Here is a 24,225-nt window from a genome sequence, read left to right as displayed (position 1 = left end):
AGGGTTTTTTTAATTAAACTCCATGTATCATAGGCATTCAATAGGTCAGCATCTGGTTTCCTAGTTAGGGTCTTTATACAAATACTTTTTGCAGTGCCTTGGTGCGCTAGTTAGAAACAAGCTGGAATGTTTTGGTAAAAGAACTTGATAACAGGCAGTGGAATGAAAACATGGTGTCTCCTTCTCTCACAGTCACGCTGAGAACTTTGGGAAGAAGAAGTAAACTTTCTCCATTTTGTCTTTTTCTTCTGCCTTTGCCTTCAGACCTGGTCACATCTCATTAACCTTGCTCCTACTAACCTTGCTCCCTAACCTCTTGACCGCACCTCTCTTCTTCCTGAGAACTGGGGTAAGGTTGAGAGGGCCGGGGGAGGTGTTGGGGTGGTTTGAGAGCCCCTCCTGGGGACTCAGGTTTCTGGGAGGGGAGTTGTGCTTTGGTATTGTTTATCCTTTGTATATTTCTGTATATAATTGTATATAAGTGTATATATTGTAAATAGCTGCTTGTAAATTCTGCTAGCTGTAAATAAATTGCTTCATCTATATTCCCAGGGTCCGTCTGAGTTAGCTGGGGCAAATACAAAGTGTGGGGGGGCGGGTAAGAGCCCAAACCATCACACTTGGACAGCCTATATTCTCCCAAAAGTGATGAAAATACACCAAAGGCTGACCATCCCCGCCCCCGCCAGCTTGGCGACAGGCTGAGGGGCTCGCCGCCTCCTTACGGCTCCCGCCCGCGGAAAAGTAAACTCCAGGGCGCGTCCACCGCCCAGGGAGGCTGCGGCCAGCCACCCGCCGCACCGCCGGGCCCAGCCGCCAGACGGGGCCGTGAGGAGACCGGCCAGACCCGACAAAGTCTTGGGAGAACGCTGGGAAGCCGACTGCTCCTCCTCCTGAGGCAGTTAAAGGGCTTCTCTAGGTTATTTTAGCCGGCCACAAACGTTGCAGCGGCTAGCTCGGCCATACAGACACGCAAAACTCGTGGCACCTATTTAATCTGGCACCGAGCCCCCGCCACTCCGCTCAACCCCGCTACACTGCGCCGAGCCTGCCACCCGCCTCGCCGTGCGCATGCGTTCTGCGCGTCTTGCTGCCTGGCACCTTCCTCTCAGCCTTTTTCCTCCTCCTCCTCCGTCGCTCCGGTAGCGGCAGCAGCGCCTGCGCAGCGGTGCCTGCCCGCTCTCCCCTGCCCCCGAAATTTCGTGAAGCTTCCGGAAGGCTCCGGGCGGCTCTTTCCGCTGAGCGAGAGGGCCCGGCCCCCTGGCACTGTCCGGCTTCCGGCTGCTGCCTACCCCTGCGGCTGCTGCCTCCCGCTGCGCCGAGCTGCGCTGGACTCCCGGCAGTGGGGAAGGAAGGGCTACGGGCCGCTCAGTCGCCATGTCGTTGCTCTGCTACAACCGGGGCTGCGGACAGCGCTTCGACCCCGAAACCAATAAGGAGGGTGAGAGCGGAGGGGAAAGGTGATGGAGAGGGAAGGGGGGCGAGAGGTTCCTCCCTCATTGCTCCCTCCCTCTCACTTCCCCCAGCTTTCGGTTTGAGGGGTGTGAGGGTGACGGAGCACTGGAATAAGCGTGCAGAGAGGTAGAGAGGTTGTGGAGTCTTCTCTGGAGACTTTCAAAACACGCCTGGACACCGTCCTGTGCAGCTTGGTCTAGACGTACTTTAGCTGGGGGTTTCGGGGGTTTGGACTAGATCATAGAATCAACCAGATTGGAAGAGACCTCCAAGATCATCCAGTCCAACCTGTCGCCCAGCCCTAGCCAGTCAACTAGACCAACCCTTACCTTTCTGTAAGAGAGGGTCTCGGGGGGTTTACGAGGACCCTGCAGAGGAGGTCTAAGGGCAATCCGAGTTGCCCAGGGTGCCCTCGGCGTTCTGAGACCTCCCCTGCTGCTGGAGCCCGCATCGCGGTGCAGACCTGTCACACGGGCTTCTAGGGATGATCAGCACTGAGAGGCAGGAGTTTTGCCTGGGTATGTGTGTGAGACCCTCCCACCTTCGCCTGCCACTGTGAGATGTTGGCCTCAGATCGCTTCTTCTCAGGAAAAGCAGTGTGGTGCTTTCTGTCGCTGTAGGGGTCCCGTGTGGTAAAGCGGTGCTGCCGGCTGCTGTGGGTTCAACGGCAGCTGAACAGCGAAGTTGTCCCTTTAATGCAGAGGTGCGGGGCTGGCAGTGAGCCTGGCACTGAGGCTCTTGTGTAGTAATAAAACCATTCACAGCAATCTGAGGGAAGAGAGGCAGTAAGCAGCAGTTCTGTACGTTATTGTCTCGTGCTCGAGGTAGAAGCTGGAGGCCTTAGGCACCAGACATTGCTCTTTGGAGGCCTCTGTGGGTGTTGCATACACGGCAGCTAACTTCTTTAATTGTACTATGTAAACTTAATACAGGTAAATAAATGTAGCTTGTGATCGTGGATTCGTAGGATGCTTTGGGTTGGAAGGGACCTTTAAAGGTCATCCAGTCCAGTACATGCATGGCTGTGAGCTCTTCCCATGTGTATACTGGGCATCCAGGTCCTGGCGAAACACTGAGTGCTGTAATTTTAGGTTTCAGAATTTCACAAAGGCTGCAAAAAGGTCATCTCGGTAGGCTTGCCCTCAACTGATTTGTAAAGTAGCTCTGTGGGCTGAATTTCTAGAATGGCCTTTTTGCATTAGCTTAACTTTTAGTGACCCACAAGATTAGAAGTAGACTGACATGTTCCAGCACATGCATATTCTGTGATCAGGAAACATGGCATAATTTGTGTTTGTTTTTCTAAGTGTTTACAAACAGCATTCAGAGTCAGACTTACTAATGTTAGTGACAGCTAAAGCAGGCACAGTTGTGCAGTGCTTCCGTGTAGTGATCCTTTCCACCAACATGCTCATCAACCCCTTTGCCCCAAAAGGCAAAGGAGGTGGAGTGTTTTATACTAAAACTTCCTTATTACTCCTTATTAAAAGCAGTGCTTTCCTATGTGTTCCTGTACTTGTGACAAAATTGTATTAGACTCAATCTGGTTGATATGGTCATTTACTAACTACGTAGTGCTTAGATTGAGAAAAAACTTCTGGAGATGAAGTTTGTTATGTCAAGTGACTGGAATGCTTACCGTATACTAGACTAAGCACTTCTGAAGGTAACCATAATTATTCACATACCAGTTCAGAAAACCAAGTTTGACATTTTCTGTGGAATTACAGTGATTATAACTCTTGGCATCCCTAAACTTCATCAAAGTCAGTCGGGTGACTACATAGGCATTTAAATCTACATATAGCTGTGGATGGCCATCAAGTTCAAAAGTTTGCTTGTGTTTCAGAATAGATTTACCTCCAAAATACTGAGTTAAACACCAATGTAACATAATAGTTTTAGGATAAATATATTACTAGTAAGTGTTCTTTAATTAAAATAAGTAGAAAATAAGGCCTTCTAGATCCAAAGGAATTTTGGATCTTTCGGGGTTTATTCTTTACATTCAGCCTGCAGTGCATTCCCATAGTAATGGTCGATTAAGAGGCCTTTAATCTTGCCTTCAAAATCCTACAGCTGAAATAATACATGCATGAATTTTCTGTAGAAACTCTTACTGTTTCAGAAAAAAGAGCAAGAGACAGCTGGCTGACATGAAGAACTTTATGCCTCTTAAAGACAGCCCGAGGGAAGGCATTAAAGATAGGTCTACACAGTTGTGAGTGAATGCACAGTTATGAATTCATCCATGGCATGCCTGGCAAGGTACAAATTGCACATGTATTTTAGATATGTTAACTACTAACTAATCCATACTTTTAAAAGACTTGTACAGCATCTGACATTGAAGGGAGAACTTAAAAGTCCTAGCAGGATTTTAATTATTTTCTTGTTCTAACCTGTGAATGACAATATAATTGTTCAGACTTTGTCACTAAAACCTCTGTGAGATTTGACACGGGCTTAAAATCAGTGCAGCTTAATGACAATTGGAAACATGGTGTGCAAAACCAGGCAGAAGTTGTGCATTTTATGTCTTTGCCTCCATTTATTCACTGTACAGCAACTTTTAAAAAATTACTATTATTTTCTTAGGTTGTGATTTAGATCTTAGTGCAGTTTGATTTGGCCCGTTGCCAGAACAGCAGCACACACTCTTCTGTGTTTGTTTATACCCTTTTTCCTTAGATCAAAGTTAGGGATGTTGAACCTGCAGGAAAAACGTCATCACAGAGCCAGTGAATTACTTTATGTATTTCTGAGGTGGTGTAACCGAGAGATATGGTTGAAAGAAATGATAACTTAATTTTTTGGAATTTGCCTGCCTGGTTCTCCTTAACCTTGTCTGGTCCATGCAGTTCAAACACTGTTCCTATGAAGGCTACTCCTTGATCCTCTGCCTTCTTCTCTTGGCTTTATTTCTCAGGCTGAGCCCTTTCTCTATGAATTATTTGTAAGCTCTTGCCATGCCGTGTTTGTCCTGTTCATGTTTGTTCTGTCCTGTATGGATTTTTTTTTAACACTATGAGAAATGCAGTGGGATTAGCTTCCTAGCTTCAGTAGACGTTTGACCTCAGCTTCCTCAGCATGCTGAATGAAGTTCAGGTTTAATAACCTTCATTGCTTTGGGGTTTTAAAGCATAACTTGCAAAGTATTGGCATGCTTCCACAAACCAGCAGGTTGGTTTGCAAGTTGTATATAGACAGATATCTCACTTAATCTTCAAGAATTAAAGGAGATTTCATTGTATATACCTCCAAGTTTGGGTACCTTTACCATTTTCTGCTTTGACATCTAACAAAAATAATAAAGTGCTTCAGTCAATAAGCAGGAGTGTGGGAGTAAGGTAGCAACTGCAGTGTGTGCATTGTGAGAGTGGGACTGGTTTGAGTATGAAATCGGCATTGGAAAAAAAAATCTGAAAATTTGTGGTGCTTACACCTCCAGAAATAATCTAAGAGTGAGAAAGAAACCATACTTTTTTTTCCTGGTTAAGGGAAGGTATTAACAGCAGTGGAGAGGTAACTTAATTTGGTGAAAACGTAGACTAGCAGCCAAAGGTTAGAATCTGAAGTCAGACAAATCAGAAATAGAACATGCTTTTAACTGTACATATGACTATCAGTGTATCCTAAACTGTTTTTTTCCTGACCTAATTGGAGATGGGATACTTCTGTGGATGTTAACTTCCCTGAAATAAGCTATTTAGTTTAATATGGGTGAAAACCAGTTGATCATAGAATCACAGAATCAACCAGGTTGAAAGAGACCTCCAAAATCATCCAGTCCAACCTAGCACCCAGCCCTAGCCAGTCAACTAGACCATGGCACTAAGGGCCTCCTCCAGCCTTTACTGTCCTCTGGTACACAGATGGTGAGACCACTTGGTGGATAAGTCCCACTGCTTCAGCTTGAGGCATTGCAGAGCTCCTCATCTCAGCATCTGCTGTTGTGGAGCATGCCAGAGCCCTGGTGAGGTAGCTACAAAGTGGGCTGTCATTTGATCCATGATGTACCTCCTGCAGAGCCTGCTCCTTCAGGGAGTAAGGAAAAATGATTTACCTTGGCCAGATGGACAAATAGATGCTTGTCTGTGTTTGATTTGTGAGCTGGAGGAGAGCTGTCCCTGAATTGATTGATTGTAAAATGGTTTTGGTCTCTGAAAATGTTGCACTGCTTAACGAGCTCTCTCTCATTTAAACCCCCATGTTTGTAAAGGATTAGAAATTTTCATTTAGATCTTCTGATTCAGAAATAAGTTCTGTTTGCAGGAAAGGCTAATTTTACAGTCATGATGCCTGTAGGACTTTAATTTTTATTCTTACTTCTTTTAGCAGTGAAGCCCTGAGCTCTTTATGCTAAAAAGCCACTTTTTAAAAACTCTTCCTGAAGTTTACCAGTGTTAATTTTTCATCCTGAAGCTGAAGAAATTGGTGGAAGTTCATAGGTATGTTTGACCTGCGGAAGGACTAATGTCCCAGAATACATGCCTTTTGAGTTAAGATGGGAACTGGTGTCTGTTAGACTGTAGTGGTATCTTTAGTGTGAGTATGAAATTAAAGGAAATGATACAAAGCAAGATTGCACTGGTCAGGCCACACCTTGAGTACTGTGTCCAGTTCTGGGCCCCTCAATTCAAGAGAGATGTTGAGGTGCTGGAACGTGTCCGGAGAAGGGCGACAAAGCTGGTGAGGGGACTGGAACACAAACCCTATGAAGAGAGGCTGAGGGAGCTGGGGGTGTTTAGCCTAGAGAAGAGGAGGCTCAGGGGGGATCTGATTGCTGTCTACAACTACCTGAAGGGAGGCTGTAGCCAGGTGAGAGTTGGTCTCTTCTCCCAGACAACCACCGATAGAACAAGGGGACACAGTCTCAAGTTGTGCCGGGGGAAGTATAGGCTGGATGTTAGGAGGAAGTTCTTGCCAGAGAGAGTGATTGGCATTGGAATGAGCTGCCCAGGGAGGTGGTGGAGGCACCGTCCCTGGAGGTGTTCAAGAAAAGCCTGGCTGAGGCACTTAGGGCCATGTTCTAGTTGACTGGCTAGGGCTGGGTGCTAGGTTGGACTGGATGATCTTGGTGGTCTCTTCCAACCTGGTTGATTCTATACTTAAACATCTACCTATTTATACAAAATAAAAACAACAACATCTGATTTTTTAAAAAACTTATTTAATATCCATAGGCAGGCTACTAATAATGTTATTTTTCACTTTTCTTTTGCTTACTCTTGTGTGCATTTTAATATTTTTCACTCTTCTGTTTTATGGAGGTTTATTATCAAACCTGACAACTGTTTTCTGTCACTCTTGGTTTTAGCTACTTAAAACAACAACAAAAAGACTTAAAGATAACTAGTGGTTCCCATCACTTTTAGAATCAGGTCATAATACTATTATCTATGCAGTGTATGTCAAAGAGAAGTTACATAATGAGAACAATTGCATTACACTTGAAGTAATAAAATATATCGAGTAAAAAAAGAATGATACATTAAAAAGTTGTAATGTTAATGAATGTTTATGAATATAAACAGATCCATTAATGTAAGTTTTATTTCAGTGCAGTGTTGGTACTGTTAATAACTAGTATTGACATGTCTAAACCATGTATGTGGAAGATGAGCCTAGGATGCTACAAATATTGAAGAAAGACAACAAGCTAATTATCATGGCTAAAATAATTGGCTCAAAGATCTGTATCATGAGATTCTTTTTAACAAAATGTTTCAAGATAGAAGACTTTGATCAGGTGCAAAGAGATGTATTTGATGCTGTAAACAAGCATTTTTTATCTGTAAGGTGGCCATAGGAGCAATAGTTTTATTTTGCTGACTTACCAGTAAGTACTGACTGTTGGTGAAAGAAAAGAGTGGTCTGTAGGAATTTAGGTGCACCATATGGAAATAGAAGGTTGCCTTAGATGCCTGGGTTTTGGTTGGTGTTGCATAACAGAAATAAAAAATATTGATTGCTTAGGTTTACTATACATACTCAGAAAGCTTGTTCTGTGGAGTCTCTGTTTTACTTCAGCTCATGGCATACGTGAATGGCAAACCTGAATTTTTTCTGGGTTTGTGGTCAGATGAATAAAGATTCTTGATATTCCTGAATATTAATAGTAGTAATTTTCTTCTAGATTCATGCACCTATCATCCAGGTGTGCCAGTTTTTCATGATGCTCTCAAAGTAAGTATGCACATGTCCCTTGAAGTATTATGTCCTTTTCCAGATATGTAAAACACTATGCTTGCTTTTTCCTTTTAATTCCAAATATTTCAGTGTTGCAGAAACCAGTGTTCAGCCTCCTTTGTTTGAGCAACTCCATGAAGTTAGAAAAGCACAGTTGCTCAGACCTGAAGAAATTGAAAGACTGTACTCGTGGTCTAAATGTTCTGCAAGTCTGTATGACACATTTCTTATTGGCTAACTTAAGATGCCTCAGCAGTTTAATAAGGTCTCCTGAATAGGTCTTCAGAAGCATTAAGATGTGTCATCCTCTCTCACTTAATTAACCCGCTTGGAATTCTAACCAGCTGCTCGTGGTCTTACGTGGCTAGAGCACTAATCTGTATGGAACATTTGCCTCCTGTGAAAAATAATCGTGTTTGTTAGTTGGCCAAATGACAGGATTGGTTTGGATTGGTTACTCATGCCTCTCCAGGATTCTTGGGATACATCTTCAGTAGTGAGTTAAATACCTGTGACTGGTCTGCAGTGTTTAGACCCACTACAAAGTCCATATTTGTTATATTCGTTTTCCTATTTGAAAATCTAGTGAATGCATCCCAGGTGAATAATTTGAGACACAACTGGCAAAACAGTTCAGGAAATCTTTCTAACAATCCAATTGTGTACGGTCTGGCAATCCAGAAATGGAGCCTGGCTCTGCTTACTGTGTTAAAACAGATACAACCTAAGTGGACTTTCTTAGGACACCAAACTGCTCTTTAACCAAGCTTTAGGAACTGCTTCTACTGACAATGCATCTCACTCCTGTTCCATAATGAGGTGTCTTTCAGGCTCTAGGAAGCTTGTGTGCACATACTGTCTGGCATGTTTTCTGTGAGCTGTTGCCTGTCTTCCAGTCCATGACTCTCTAACTGGCCATTGTGTGCCACTGGCACATTGCAGCATTCTGTTGGGTCAAGTTATTTGGACTATAGTGGCGTGTTTTGTACAAAATTATAGCTGTACTCACGGTACACAAAACTTCTACCTTATTAAAACGCAGAAATTAGTTACCTTTAAAGCTTGTGTTTATTCCTTCTTCCTCTGACACATGCACTGTTTTTAGAACAAGGGGTACTTCCCTCTGCCCCCTTATCCTATCTCTTAGTTTGGTTAGCAATTTATTGTAATTTTGCTTAAGCAATTTTCTTGCTGCTGTGAGTCCTGGATAATCAAAGTGAGCGGAATGACCCTTTTGTCTCTGCAACTATGGAAATAGCTAATATTTTGAGGATATCTTTGAACTACCTACCTAAGCTCCATTGTGTCACACTGCTGAAGCTCTCAAAGCAGTGGTGTGTTTCTTAGACTGTTGTCTTTAATAATGTTCTTCAAGTTCTAGGATACATTATTCACAGTGGCAAGATAATTTTCTATAAAATTGGATTTCTGGTTTATATAATAAAAAGTGCTCCAGATCGATGTAGCTGGATAAATGGCTATGCAGTGCAGCTATCTAGCTTTGTGCTGGGGAAATAAACAGTTTAAAATCTTGGCCAGTGCTTAAGGTAAAAAATCCTCATCATTTTAGGAAGGGGGGGGCCTGTACATTCTACAGCAAGTGAGCTAGTCTCAGGTGTAGCTTTGCTTTGGTTTGCTTAGGTGTTACTTTGAGATAAAGTAACATTTGTGCTCTCTGTTGTACCAAGTTGGCACCTAACTTGTTATGCAAATACCACCTCACACTTAGCAAGCTTTCTGATTAAGGCAGCATGAGTGAACTAGAAATGTCAACCATCTCTGGCTTTTAAAAATTCAGATGGTGGTGATACTGTCCAAAGGGAGAAAAATAGAATCTCCAGTTGTGATGTGCTACATCTTATAAAGGAATATAATTAGCCTTTTGTTTTTTTTATAAGCTGTTGCTAAGCAAGGTAATCATGTAATCATGTTTGTTTTGTTTTTATTCCAAAAACTGTTTATAGGGTTGGTCATGTTGTAAGAGAAGAACAACAGACTTCTCTGACTTCTTAAGCATTGTGGTATGTACTCATGATTATTTATAATTTTTATACTTGTCAAATGACAGTGATAAATATTAAATGGTAGAATGTGCTTATATGTTTGAAATTTGCCTACTTTTGTTAACGGCTGTCTTAAGTCTTGCACTATTCATCTTGGTACAGTGTTGAAGTTGTGTATTGTGCTCAAGCTTTACTGTTTAAAAATAGTTCTAGTAAAGCCTATTTAGATGCTTGTTAACAGTGAAGGAAGGTTAATTTTTGTTGCTGCTTTGCTTGATTACAGAAAATACGCGTTTTTTTTCTTTAGGTGTAGGATTTCTTTTGCAGCCAACGTTTAGGATGTGCTAAAGGACAAGATAGAGCTGAGAAAATAAGACAAGTTGCTGTAGGTTTTGAGATTTTATACTAAAATAAACTCACGTTTTCTGCAATAGGGCTGTACAAAGGGTCTCCATAACAGTGAGAAACCTCCTGAGCCAGTTAAACCAGAAGTCAAAACTACCTCTGAACGAAAGGAGCTGGCTGATCTCAAGCCCCGATTTCAAGAACACATTATTCAGGCACCAAAACCATTGGAAACAATTAAAAGGCCAAGGTATAGTATATATAAAACTCAATTACACCAATTTTGTGTTAAACTGACCAAGTTAAGGCTTGTTTGTATAGTATAAAAAATCCCAAATTAACTTTAAAGGAGCTTGTGCTTAGTAGCAGTTATAATGTTACTTTGAGCTTTGAAACCAGACACAAGTATCACAGTATCACCAAGGTTGGAAGAGCACTCACAGATCACAAGTCCAACCTCTTACCACAGAGCTCAAGGCTAGACTATGGCACTAAGTATTCTGCTTAGGACAAGGTAGTACTGGATTTCTCAGCTCTTAACAGAAAACAAAACCTGCAGTCTAAAGCCTCATAGCTTAGATTGCCACTAGCAGTTCCCATTAGTGAAGCAGTCATAAAAAGTAATTTTAGAGTGCCTGTATTTATATTCATTAATCTCTTGAGTTATTTTTACTGGTGTAGAATATTTGTGTTTTCTTATTGAAAGCCTTCTAAAATCTGTTTTTCCATAAGTAGTGAGAACTACTTTTACAAACCTAGTTCTTTGGTTGGTGTAGGGGAGATTGGACAGGAAGAGCTTGGTAGCAAGATGAAAGGTTACTGCTTTGTTGTCTTCTGTAAATTATTTCTCATGAAGCTGACATGAGTACATGGACTTATTTTAGCCCAGATGAACCAATGACAAAATTGCAGCTGAAGGTATCAGCTTCCCTCAAGCAAGCACTGGATAAACTGAGACTGTCATCAGAAAGTGAAGACAAAAAAGGTAAGAGTATAAGGAGATTAAGTAGGTATATATCACCCAAATGAGTTAAATGCTGGGTTTTGTTGCTGTTCTTGAACTTGTTATTTCATGTAATTATGTTCTTAATCTGGGAAATAATTATGTTCTTAATAATCTGGGAAATACCTTACAGTCTAGACAGTTTTAAATGTGAACAATATGCAAACTTGGGTGTTGGGAGCAGTATATTCTCATCAAAATTATTTGAACTGCTTTTTTTTGTAAGTTTTCCTGATTCAAACGGACATGATGGGAACATTGGTTCCTGACTGATTGGAAGAGATCCTGGGAAATAGATTCCATTCATGTCATTGCAAGCATGGTTTCATATAAAGCCTTTCTTAAACTGGTGAAAGTCTTCTGATTCTCATCCATCTATTTTCCATCTTTTTTTCCACACTTTATTTGGAACTTGGTTCCAGAGCTACACTGCTCCTTAAGAAATACTTTCTAATTTCAGAGTACATTTGTGACTCTTTTATACACTTGCTTTTGTGCCAAAGCTGGCATTTAGCTCTTCTTTTTCTTTGGTATCCATATTCTTTCCTGCATACGTTTATATACAGCAGTTGGAGCATTTTGCAAGATGAATGATTGTTCTCTCCCTCTATTATTGTAATAATAATCCTCTTCATTAGTGGTTTGACTTTTTTTTCCCCTGCTTAAAGCAACGTAAAGGTGTAAAGCCTAGAATATGATGCATAGGCAATGCAGCTTTTGGCATGCTTGCATAGCTTCTGTTTCTTTGTGCCTTGCTGGCAGACATCAGTTCTAGGCAGAAAATAGTGTGAGAGCAGGTTGGTTGGTTGGTTTGTTTCTTTCTGATCTACTCCTTAGCTCATTTGAATCCTTAATAAAAGCAAAATATTTAGTACCCTATACAATTCAGTTGCTGTTTTCTATAATTGATTCTGTTTACAGAGGAAGATGGTGATGAAATCAAGATTGGGACAGCATGTAAAAACGCAGGCTGTTCAAAAGTAAGTTCCACTTTTAAACCAGACTGCTAAACCAAGTGCACAGTTCTGGTTTTCTTTCTTGGATGTTTTTTCATGTGCTACAAATTGATTTGGAAATGGCAGAAAGCCTTAATCAAGTGCCCATAGTTTTGTATGAATAAATGTGGTCCATTCTGTACTGGGCACGTAGTAGATCTAAGATTGCATCTTCTAATACCTGTCCTGAACTTCTACTTACTAAACTTGCCAAACCCATGATACTGTTGTGTTTCAACTTAACATGTTAAATGTGTTATTGGTGATGGCTTACTGATAACGTTTGAATTACATGTTTAAATCAGAAGCATCTGCAGATACTGCCATTTAATACTTCCCTTAGAAGAATTAACAAAGAAGATGGTTTAATAGTTTGAACACCAAAAGTAGTCTTTATATTACATGTAGTTATTTATTTTCTAATTAAGAAATTGTTTTCTCTGAATATTCAGTGTTTTTAAAGAGAAAGTGGCCTTTATGAGCTAAGATTATGTCAGCTTTGATGTATGGCATTGAACAAACTATTGCTTGTTAGAAGTGCCAGGGAAGCTTCTGTGAATGCAGGCTGAATGGTTACTTTAAAAGCTGGAGCATGCTAATAAATCTAAGTTACTACAAAGCTTTTGAATATCTGAAGGGGGCCTACAGAAAGGCTGGGGAGGGAATATTTACAAGGTCTTGTAATGACAGGATGAGCGGTAATAGGTTTAAACTGGAAGAGAGGAGATTTAGACTAGATGTTAGGAGGAAATTGTTTACAGTGAGGGTGGTGAGACACTGGAATGGGTTGCCCAGAGAGGTTGTGGCTGCTTCCTCCCTGGAGGTGTTTAATAAGGCCAGGTTGGATGAGGCCTTGAGCAACCTGCTCTAGTGGGAGGTGTCCTTGCCTATGGCAGGGGGTTGGAGCTGGATGATCCTTGAGGTCCCTTCCAACCTAGACCATTCTGTGATTCTATGATAAATACTTTTGTTCAATGCTTCTCTTGTGGGTTGTGTTTTGTTTTGATGTTTTCCTTTGGTCCACATACTGTAACAATAATACATTTTAAATGCTTTGCTTTCTTAGACCTATGAAGGACCACAAAGCACAGAAGAAGTGTGTATTTACCATTCTGGTGTACCTATATTCCATGAAGGGTTAGTATTCAGTTAACTTTACTGTTCTTTTTTAATGTGCTCCCACTTTGAGATGTTGCCTTTTTTTCATTCTGTGTTTCTTCTTCAGTCAAAAATGGTAATGTTTGAAGAGGGTATGCTGGATTAACAGTTATATTACTTAAAGGAAACATCTTAAGTATTCACAGTAAACTCTGTCCTAAATATTGTTTCATAACTTTGCAAACTTTCAAGGATGAAGTACTGGAGCTGTTGTAAAAGAAAAACATCTGACTTCAATACATTTTTAGCTCAAGAAGGCTGCACAACAGGGACACACGTGTGGACTAAGAAGGATGCAGTAAGTAGCTGACCTTCCTGAATTTTTAATACTGAAATGTAGCTATTATCTTGATTGAATTACTGCTGTAGTTGAGCTGTTGTGGATCACCACCTCTGAAATAGTATGGAGGATCCTTCTGCATACCATGATGACTGAGAAATGTGTTTTGAATTAATATATGGTAGAAGTATACTTGTAATAGACTACAACCAATTTTTTTTGTAGTGATACATATAGTAAAAGATTTTGACATGTTCAGAAGAAAAGGGCAGTCTTTTTTGCTCTGTTAGGTAAGAAAGTCAATGCTATTCCATATAGATAAATTCCATATATATTACTTTTTTAGAAGTAGTTAAATTTCTTTCCTAAAGACCATTAAGAGAGGCACTCTGCATGTTTTGTAGTAAAATAACTGTATTTCCAATTTCATTCAGAGTAGTTGTGTTGTTTAAGTAGGTATAGCAGGGGTTGAAGACAGGGATGGAAGGATCACTTACTGCCTAGTTTGGATTCTGTTCATTTTTCTGGTCTGGCATTGTGGTTTTGCTACCAGTAGAACAACTGTGGAGAGGGCATCTGTTTAGTTTGTAGGTATTCATTGTGGTGTTGGGAACAAAGCACAGAATTACAAGGTGATTGGTATTTCCATTCACAGCTTAAAAAGATTCTTAGAGAATGTTCTAGAGCAGAACAGTGAAAGTGAACTCTTAGTTTACACATTGGATGTGAGTGAATGCAAAATTCTTGTTACATATAAATTGTCTACTGCTGAGGCAAAGTGGATTTGATACTGTGAAAACCATTAATGTTTGACAGAAGAAAATAAAGGTATAGTCTAGAAAGTAATTCTTTTACTTCATTCTGTAACAGTTGCTTCACATGCCCTTTACTAGTTGCAAGCCATAGAATTTCTGCTTGCTTCAAAGATTTATTTTCATATTTCATTGTTTTCAAATACAGAAAAGAGAGATTAAAAATACCCTGAAGTTGGGAGCATAAAGCAGGAGAGTATTGTAAAGAATTTACCCAGATGTTAAGAAATTGTGGACATGAGAAGTGTGTATATTGAGATAACAGGCTTTAGCTGACTTTACCTTTTTGTTCATGTTTTGGGTTTTTTTCACAATGTATTTTTCCTGCATCAGAGAACAAAGGATGATGTTGAATAATTTTTTTTCACTAGTGTTAAAGTTTCTTGGAGTCACAGCTTTATTTTTATTTGTCTTTGTTCAGTTTCTTTCTATAGCCTGCTGGATAAGTATAGTATTGGAGAGGAAGTTAATCCAATAAGTAACTTTTTTTATTGTTTTGGGTTTTTTAGTAGATTGTTGTGGTTTTTTTCTACCACAATGTCCTCATTTTTCACTGTTTTTCAGTCATAAATGTTGGTTTTCTCACTTTAATTTTTGGCAGGGACCAGTAGCTGAAACATTTAGTAAGAAGAGGTAAAGAGGGCTTGCAGACTCCTGTGAACGTAAAATCTAGTTCTTTATTAAGTGTGGTTTGAGTCACAGCATTGTTAGGACTGGAAAGGACCTCAAGGATCATCCAATTCCAAACCCCCTATCATGGGCAAGGACACCTTGCTCAGAACCCCATCCAGCCTGGCCGTAAAGATCTCCAGTGATGGTGCTTCCCAGTGTCTTGCCACCTTCATGGTGAAGAACTTCTTCCTAGCATCCAGTCTGGCTGGAGCCACTTCTACTTTTGCTCCATTCCCCCTAATCCTGTCACTACCCAACATTCTAAAAAACCTCTTCACCAACTTTTCTGTAGGCCCCCTTCAGATACTGGAAGGCCGCGGTAAAGTCTCCTTGGACCCTTCTCTTCTCCAGACTATCTGTCTCCATATGAGAGGTGCTCCAGGCCTCTGATCATCCTCGTGGCCTTTCTCTGGATATGTTCCAGCATGTCTAAGTCTTTCTTGTAATAGGGGCTCCAGAACTGGTTGCAGTACTCCAGGTGAGGTCTCAGCAGAGTGGAGTAGAGGAAGAGAATCACTTCCCTCGACATGGTGGCCACACTTCTTTTGATGCAGCCCAGCATACTGTTGGCTTTCTGGGCTGCAAGTGCACAGTGGTGGCTAATGTTGAGCTTCTCAGCCACCAGCACCCCCAAGTCCCTCACCCCTAGGGCTGCTCTCAAGCCAGTCACTGCCTGGCGTGTGTCAGTACTTGGGATTGCCCCAACCCAGCTGCAGAGCCTTGCACTCAGTCCTGTTGGGCTTCTTGAAGTTGGCTTGTTTATTTGCTATTAAAATAGCCCTGTGCTTACTGCAGAGAGGTTTGGATTAGATGGCCTTCAGAGGTCCCTTGCAACCGAGACCATTTTATGATTCTATTTTATCCTGATTAATTTTTTAAAATTCCTCTTGAATGCAATTTTAAAGTGTTGTTTTTTTCTGTACCCTTTTCCTTACATAGGGTAAGAAAGTGGTTCCATGCAGGCATGATTGGCACCAGACTGGAGGAGAAGTCACTATTTCTGTATATGCTAAAAACTCCATTCCTGATCTGAGCTACGTAGAAGCAAATAGCACAGTGGTGAGTATCTAAAGATGTAATTATCTTTCTTTAAATTCTCACAGCAGCTTGAAGTTAGGAAAATCTGGCTTCTACTTTATCTGTAAGGCAGAGTTAAGAATCTTCTTTGGGTAAGGACTTTTTCTTGATGGTTGTGTTTAAGTATGTATAGTGTTTGCTTTTCCCTTCTCTTGGACATTGGAAGAGAAGATTATCAGGAGTAGTCAGTGTAGATTTACCAAGGGGAAATTTGATAGCCTTTTGTGACACTGTAACCAAATTGGTAGATGCAGGTGTAGTCTACCTTGACCTTACCAAGGCTTTTGACAATGTCTCCCATAACATCCTTGTAAGCAAGCTCAGGAAAGTGAGACAGAATAGCAGAGAGTGAGATGGATTAAAAACCTGTTACACAATAGAGTGCAAAATCAGTGGTGCCAAGTCCAGACAGACCCTGTAACTAGTGGAGTCCCTTAGGGATCAGTGCTAGGTCCAGTCCTGTTCAACATCTTCATCAATGACATTGATGAGGAGACAGGGTTTGCTCAGCAAGTCTGCTCAAAAAAGAGTCTTGTCTGACACATCTGAAGGCTGTGGAACCGTTCAGTGAGACTAGTACAGACTGGAGAGCTGGGCACAGAGGAACCTAATGAGGTTCAACAAGGATAAGTGCAGAGTCCTGCACCTGGGAAGGAATAATAAACTGCACCAGTACAGAACGGGAGGTGATCTGCTGGAGAGCAGCCCTGTGGAGAGGGACCTGGGAGTCCTGGTGGCTAACAAGTTAACCGTGGGACAGCAGTGTGCCCTTGTGGCCAAGAGGGCCAATGGAACCCTGAGGTGCATTAAGAGGAGTGTGTCCAGCAGATCAAGGGAGGTCCTGCTCTCCCTCTACTCAACCCTGATGAGACCTCACCTGGAATATTATGTTCAGTTTTTCACTCCCCAGTTCAAGAGGGACAGGAATCTACTCAAAAGAGTCCAGCAGAGGGCTATGAAGATGATTAGGGGCTGGAGCACTGCTCTGTGTGGAGAGGCTGAGGGATCTGGGCCTTTTTGATCTGGTGAAGAGAAGACTTAGAGGGGATCTAATCAACATTTGTAAATATATGAGAGATGGATGTCAAGAAGGAGAGGACAACCTCTTCTTAGTTGTGCCCTGTGACAGGACAAGGGGCAATGGGTATGAGCAACAGCACAGGAAGTTCCAGCTCAACACGAGGAAGAGCTTCTTTACTGTAAGGGTCGTGAAACACTGGAACAGGCTCCCCAAAGAGGTTGTGGAATCTCCGTCTCTGGACTTTCGAGACCCATCTGGATGCATTCCTGTGTGACCTATGCTAGATTCTATGGTCCTGCTCTGTCAGAGTGGTTGGACTAGATGATCTGTGGAGGTCTCTTCCAACCCATAGCATCCTGTGATTTGTGCCTTAATGTATTGGTTTGGTATTTTTTTTAAACTGCAGTATAATATATCCCAAAAAACAAATTAATTTCACTTCTGCAATTAAAACCCAAGTGTGATGGATTTGCATCACCATATGCATAAATAATTATGCATTCTTAATTTAATTATAATTGCCTTAATGTAATTTAATATTCCTCACAATATGCAGTTTCACAAGTACTGTATTAAAAAGTATTAAGATGCTTCTTTGATTTCATGATCACGCATTTGGAGAGTGCAGGATGTGTTTATGATCACTGTTGACTCTGATACCTGAGTCCTAGTGTGAAATATTTTGTTCTAATATGCTTGAAGTGTTAAATGTGTTACTACCCTGACAAAGTTTTCTTCTGTTTTTCCCATTAAGTTAAATATCCATATTGTGTTTGAAGGAGAAAAGGAATTCCATCGGAGTGTGAAATTATGGGGAGTAAGTATTGTTCTTCTATTGAAAGAAAACCAAGCAGACAACAAAAAAAACCACAAACCCTCAACTTTATCTCTTTCAAAGGGTGTGGTTTACTTCATTATTGTGCTTATTAAAAGAAATTCATTTGCATGTCATTTCACTAACTGCATTTAAATCTGAATCTAATATCCCATGTAGTAAGCTAGCACATCATAGTTGATACTGTTTTGAGATGACGGTGATCTCCTGAGGTCCGTTCTGATCCCAGTGCCATGACAGGGGGATGCTAAAGAGCCCGTGACAGTATGTAGTTGCATGTATGAGTTAGACCAGTGTGTATGTTGCCTACCCAGGTGTTCATATCTTGGGAAGGGGAGAGGACTGCCTTGTCTAGATAGTGAGGGAACTCCCATCTGTCTAAACATCTACTGGAGTTCAGTGGCGAGGTGCTCTTCCTAACTCAATTTCCAAACATCTAGCAGTCTGTTCCTTGAAGAGGGAAATATGTTTTCTGTTCTAGATAATCGATGTAACGAGGAGTTATGTGAACATGACGGCTACAAAGATTGAGCTGACTATGAGAAAAGCAGAGCCCCTGCTCTGGGCAAGTCTTGAGCTACCAGCATCCAGCACACAACAGAAAAAAGAGGGTTCGGATCAATAATAATTGCAGGAGACAAGCTATTTCCCCTCATGAATTGGTGACTTGCTACTGTAATCAAATATTTAACTTTTATATAGTTTGTTTTTTTTTTAAATGCTAGCTCTTATGTTCCATTCTACAAAGAAATTTGACGCACAGGAACTGAGGGTGTAAACTTGAAGGGTAATAGCTATTTCTGCTCGTGCTTCCATGAGTGTATTTATTCTAGTTAGAGCATCTCCATGGGGTTTTAGAGTAGAAGAGCTGTTACCCTTTGCTTACAACCTTACCTACCATGCACTGACTACCCACATAGATGTGTTCTTAGCCCACTCTGTGGTAATTTTTCAACTGTTTGGTTTAGACTGGATCTGCTGGGTAGTACATGTTAAATTCAGCACCGTTCGTTATGAAGCATATGGTAACAGATACAAACATCTGAGTTTATGAGATGATTAGCATGCAATTCTATATCTAGAACAGAAAAGATACATACAAATGAAAGAACACTTTTAGACTTCCAATTTTTCTTCTGGAACTAAGGTTTATTTCAATACTTGTTGGCTATGTAGAGATTAAATAAATGGTATTTTGCTAAGGATTTCACAACTTGCTGACTCTAGCTGTCTTTCATGTATAAATGCAGATTAGATTAAAGTAAAATTTGACAAGAGGAGATCTTTAATTTCTTTTTCTTCTCTATCTTTGGTATATGAATTGTTAAACATGAATGGACAGTGAAATGGCTGATAACTCAGCATTCCAGCTATGGAGGATATACAAATAGCAGATTATTGTAAAGTTATCAAGGTGCTGTATATATTTGACAGTTTTCAGAATGTATCTTCTATCATATTGTACAACAGTCAAAATGATGAAGCTTTTCAGAGCAGTTGGGTATGTGACATCCCTTGAGACACACTGTAAGTGTCTCAATAGAATTATTTCCATGTAGATAGGATTGTTTCTGAGAACGGTAATATAAAAACTAAATTTATCTACAGGATAAATCTTTGGAGAAACAAACAAAAAGCTTTAAAATGTCTGTCTCAATTTGTACTTTGAATGAAAATATTTTTTCAATATTTTAAAATATTTCCTTAGAATGGCATGAGCAAAACACTGTTAACTAGAAATCAAGACCTTTTATTTTTGTTTTCAGTTCTCCCATCAGTAAAGCTTTGTGTCTGGAAACAGAATAGTTTTAAGGATGAGACTTTTATCCAAGCAGCAATGCGTGCAGTAATGTTGCTCTGTGTTTCTGCTTGGCATGGTTTCTTACTTTTGGGTTGCAGCTGAAACATAACCAATGTTTTTGTATGTGTCATGCAAAATGTACACAGTTGTTTATTGTGCCAAAATTTAGATGTGTAACCAAGTGGTCCTGTGGACTTCTGAAATGTGTGGATGCTCATCTGCCTATCACCGTGGCTGAGCTGGAGTAAAGCCAAGAGAAATGCAGAATGTAGTAAAGACATCAGTAGGTTCAGTGTGGACTCGTAAGAATCTTAACTGTTTTCCGTCAGGTATAATTTGACTTGAGCTCAGAGTTCTGTCTCTAGCACTGCTTGAAGTCCTACTTCATGCTTCAAGTAATGGGAAATATGTTACCAAAGAAACTATCCCCAAACACCAAGCAAGTAACATCAGTGCTGTATACTTTGTTTGTTTTGGTGCTTCTTAACCTTCCTTTCATGATCCTGTTTCTTTACTAACTTGGAGGGAGTTCAATTGCTTACTCGCTTGGGCACCTCTTAATAGGTTGCAGCTTTAAGTTCTACCTACAAGGTTCTATTAACCTCTAATAAAGCCACCTCTTTATTTTGGGGTTTTGGTGTTTTGGGGGTTTTTGTTTGTTTTCTTTTTTAATATCAGGTGCTCTGAAGAGGCAGGATGCAGGCATACATTTTTGTAAATTGGTCCTCTAAAAACTGAACAGATGTTCCCTGATGTGTTCTGAAACAACAGGTGGAGTTCATCTTAGTAGAATCCTGGGAACAAGCAGAATTACACTAATCAGTATAATCTGATGCTGTCAGTATCAGAGATCAAGTGAATGAAAAATTCTAGATAACTGTATCTGCTAGCATGCCATCTGTGGTTTTGTATGCAGAACTCTGAACTTGGACAGCAAAACGAGCAATGTTTAAATGTCAGGGTAAAGTTCTTATTTAACAAGCAAGTTCAGACATGTCTACCCATATGGATGTGTAAATACCCAAAACATCTTATGTTTTTCCATATAGTTTTCAATTGCATCCTCACATGTAGTAGGTTTATATCATGTAAAATCCATTTTAAAGAGCTACAAGGGAAATGAAATAACTTCTTGTGAAAATGTGATTTTTGATTTCAATCAAGTCATATTCTCTTTAGTATTCTAAATTGAGAAAATCTGGACAAATGGACCTTCTGCTGTTAATGCTGCAGCTTTGCAGAGCCTGTGGCTATTTCTTAGACTTTCAAACTCTATTCTGCTGGTAGCTGAGTCAACTTGGCCATAACTTGAAAAAGCTCCTGTAAAGAGAAGCTCAGTTTTGCTTTTGCATTTTATTCATTCCTCCTGCTCTTTTCCTGTTGTTCATACTCTTGGCACAAAATTAGAGATACTTAGGAGTTCTGTAACGATTTCCCCCACCAGTGACTATAAAACCACTTTTGAAATAAACCTGTTTAAAAAAGTAAGCAAAAAAACCCAAACAACTTTGATCAGGCAAGAAAGTACAGATTATACAACTTAAGTCTGGTTTTCTGTGGCCTCTAATGCTTTTCAAAGGGAAACTTTCAGATTTAGACTGCTGTAAGTCTCTTGTTTAACTGTATTAATTCTCAGCAGGTCTTTATAACCATATGTCTGCACCCATCATCTGGCTGCAAAAGCTGTGTTGTTTACTGAATGTGAGCATTTTGAGCAGTTGCTTAAAACACACTTCAACACACCAGTGTTTGATCCTGGTATTTCATGAAATTACTTCCTTGACAGGAGCAGTGGTAGCTGACACTTCAATGGAATATTGATTTGGCTGTAAGTTATTAATAAATGTGGAGAGAAGGTGAAACAAACTGTGTCAAACCGATCACAATGCTTTCTCCAGAGTATTGATTTGAAAGCTACGTAATTTTTGATTATGTAGGCTTTCATCTGTCTGGTAACACTGAAACTAATTTGCAGATAGGTAGGTACTGGAATATTCCTGTTAAGTTTACCTTTTGTCATGTGCTCAGCAGTTGTGCTGTATTTAACAGTTTGGTTAACTTGATACTGTCTGGCTATATTTTTACCATTAAGGAGCCTTTACGAGCTTATTAGTGTGTCTCAGGATTGGTTTACACATTATCCACGTAGACACCATGTTGCATATCTGAGTACTGACTGTCCAGGTACAGACAAAGATTTACCTTCACAGTCCCCTTTTTAACATGAAAAATCATATGGGTGTGTAAGTTTGTGACAGAAATCCTAATCCTTTCCCTCATGTGTAAGTCAGTTTTCATGCCTAACATCGCATATTACAGCTGTAGCAACTTTTCTTGGAGGAGTCAGACCTTAACATATGGTCAAGCATTGGGCTGCTCTGACTGTTACGTGGCATTGATGTAACTTGACAGAAAAATCTTCCTTTGGGTGATCTTCCAGAACACATACATTGTCAAGTCATCATTTCAATAGTTTAGGGATTAGTTTAACTAAGAGTTTTGCCTTGGAAAAAATCTACTTATCCAGCATAACTGCCTTTTTTGCTTGCATTCTTTACACATGGCATGAGTATTGGTTAAATGCTGCACCTGTTAATCTTCCCAATTGCTACTAAAATATTTTTATGTCCTTTCAGGAACGAGATCCTTTTAAAAGTAATGAGTTAGGTGCCTGGAACAAGACCAGGTCGGATGGGGCTTTGAGCAACCTGGTCTAGTGGAAGGTGTCCCTGCACCATGGTAGGGGGGGTTGGAACTAAACGACCTTAAGGTCCATTCCAATCCAAACCACTATATGATTCTATAAAACTGTTTCAAGGTGGTGCTAATTTTGTCATTATGAGAGTTGAATTACAGTTGAAAGGAGGAGATGTCTTTATGCATGGTTGTTTGATTCTTCACGTTCATAAGAGTTGAATCAGAAATTAATTTCATGTTTTCATGCTCAGTTTTTTGTTTCCCTAAATGTATTCAATAAAATTATTACTACATTCTGGTTCCATTTGGGATGGCTTTGACTTCTGTTCTTACTCTCTTTGGATTTGCAGTGCAGTTGTTGAAATGAAATCTGAGTGGGCATTTTTCACAGATCAGTCTGTATGAGGGAGATTGTGGGCAAAGGTTTTTTTCTCCACCCTTTGGGTTGTTTTGTGCCTGTTGCTTTCTGCTACAGCAGCCTCAATGAGATCTGTAAGTTTTGCAGCAATTCAATTAAGTGTGGCTACTCAGATTGGAGCCTGGCTCCTTGATGGGAATTGTTCTGTCCAAGAATTTTGAGCTGGCAGAAACTTATTGAAACTGGAATAATCCAAAGTATAATGTTGGGGCTGTTTCTAAGAATGATAAAGGTGCTTTGCTGTTTTAGTCTATTTTCTTGGGAAAAGGAAGAAAATACCTGCCAAAAATTCCACTGACATTCACAAAGTTGCACAAAGCTCTCTCTGGTAATAAAAAAAATTGTATTTTCTCTTAAGTTTGAGTAGGTGTTTTACAGAATCACAGAAATAACCAGGTTGAAAAAGGCGTTTAGGGTCATCTAGTACAACCTATCGCCTAACCCTTCTAATTAACTAAACCATGGCACTAAGTGCCTCATCCAGCCTCCTTTTAAACACCTCCAGGGATGGTGACTCCACCACCTCCCTGGGCAGCCACTTCCAATGCCAATCACTCTTTCTGTGAAGAATTTCTTCCTAATATCCAGCCTAAACCTGCCCTGGTGCAGTTTGAGACTATGTCCTCTTCTTCTGTCCCTGAGTGCCTGGGAGAAGAGGCCAAGACCTGCCTAGCTACAACCTTCTTTCAGGTAGTTATAGACAGCAATGAGGTCTCCTCTGAGCCTCATCTTCTCCAAGTTGAACAATCCTAGCTCCTTCAGCCACTCCTCACAAGGCTTGTGCTCCAGCCCCCTTCCCAGCCTTGTTGCTTTTCTCTGGACATGTTCAAGCGCCTCAACATCTTTCTTAAATTGAGAGGCCCGGTGCTGGACACAGTACTCTTGGTGTGCCCTAACCAGTGCTGAGTACAGAGGCAGAATGACTTTCTTGGGTTTAAACAAAAGAAACTAAGACAATGCCACATACATAAACTAATCTGAGTGGCAAGTATGTTTGTTAGTTAAGGAAGTTCAGATTGTCCAAGCTTCTCTGTAAAATGAAGGGTAGGCATCAGGGAGGTTGGATGTTAGCAGTAAGGAGGGAAAGAGCATGATCCTTAGGACTTCTCTGTAGGCAGCACAGGTCTCAACCTGCATTCATTGCATCACCATTTTTCTGCTCAGCTTTTGAGCATTTTGCCCTGGCGCAAGATTGACATGACCAGGAACAAAAAGGTGTATGTGACCACTACCAACCATGCATTTGCAGTCAATGCTGTGAGCCTTAAAAGGGCTGTAGGAGTAAGTGCCATGACCTGAAGGTATGTGGAATGCATCAATGTGTTTTTGTTTAGCTTAACCAATCACAGAATTGTCAAGGATGCAAGGAACTTCAAGGATCATCTAGTTCCAACACCCCTGCCATGGACAGGAATACCTTCCACTAGATCACGTTGCCTAGGACCACATCTAGCCTGGCCT

The 24,225-nt window shown here is 40.6% G+C and overlaps 1 protein-coding gene across 1 annotated transcript; it reads left to right on the top strand.

Annotated features, from left to right (window-relative positions):
• The first annotated feature begins 1,237 nt into the window (after window positions 1–1,237).
• Window positions 1,238–22,648, top strand: CHORDC1 (cysteine and histidine rich domain containing 1). Its single transcript, XM_064169860.1, has 11 exons — window positions 1,238–1,441; window positions 7,595–7,644; window positions 9,612–9,668; window positions 10,085–10,245; window positions 10,880–10,980; window positions 11,920–11,978; window positions 13,060–13,130; window positions 13,344–13,449; window positions 15,855–15,974; window positions 17,768–17,830; window positions 18,330–22,648. The coding sequence occupies exons 1-11, from the start codon at window positions 1,378–1,380 to the stop codon at window positions 18,471–18,473; spliced, it is 996 nt and encodes a 331-aa protein (XP_064025930.1). The 5' UTR covers window positions 1,238–1,377; the 3' UTR covers window positions 18,474–22,648.
• The last annotated feature ends 1,577 nt before the right edge of the window (window positions 22,649–24,225 follow it).

The sequence above is a fragment of the Pogoniulus pusillus genome, chromosome 3 (assembly GCF_015220805.1).
Source record: "Pogoniulus pusillus isolate bPogPus1 chromosome 3, bPogPus1.pri, whole genome shotgun sequence".
Taxonomy (NCBI): Eukaryota; Metazoa; Chordata; class Aves; order Piciformes; family Lybiidae; genus Pogoniulus; species Pogoniulus pusillus.
The sequence above is the reverse complement of the archived record's forward strand: the minus strand, read 5'-3'. Positions and strand labels throughout refer to the sequence as shown.

Coding starts and splice junctions, on each gene's coding strand:
- CHORDC1 (XM_064169860.1), top strand. CDS start 1,378: ATGTCGTTGCTCTGCTACAACCGGGGCTGCGGACAGCGCTTCGACCCC. Junction 7,645..9,611: donor TTTTTCATGATGCTCTCAAA/GTAAGTATGCAC, acceptor AACTGTTTATAG/GGTTGGTCATGTTGTAAGAG. Junction 10,981..11,919: donor AGAAAGTGAAGACAAAAAAG/GTAAGAGTATAA, acceptor TTCTGTTTACAG/AGGAAGATGGTGATGAAATC.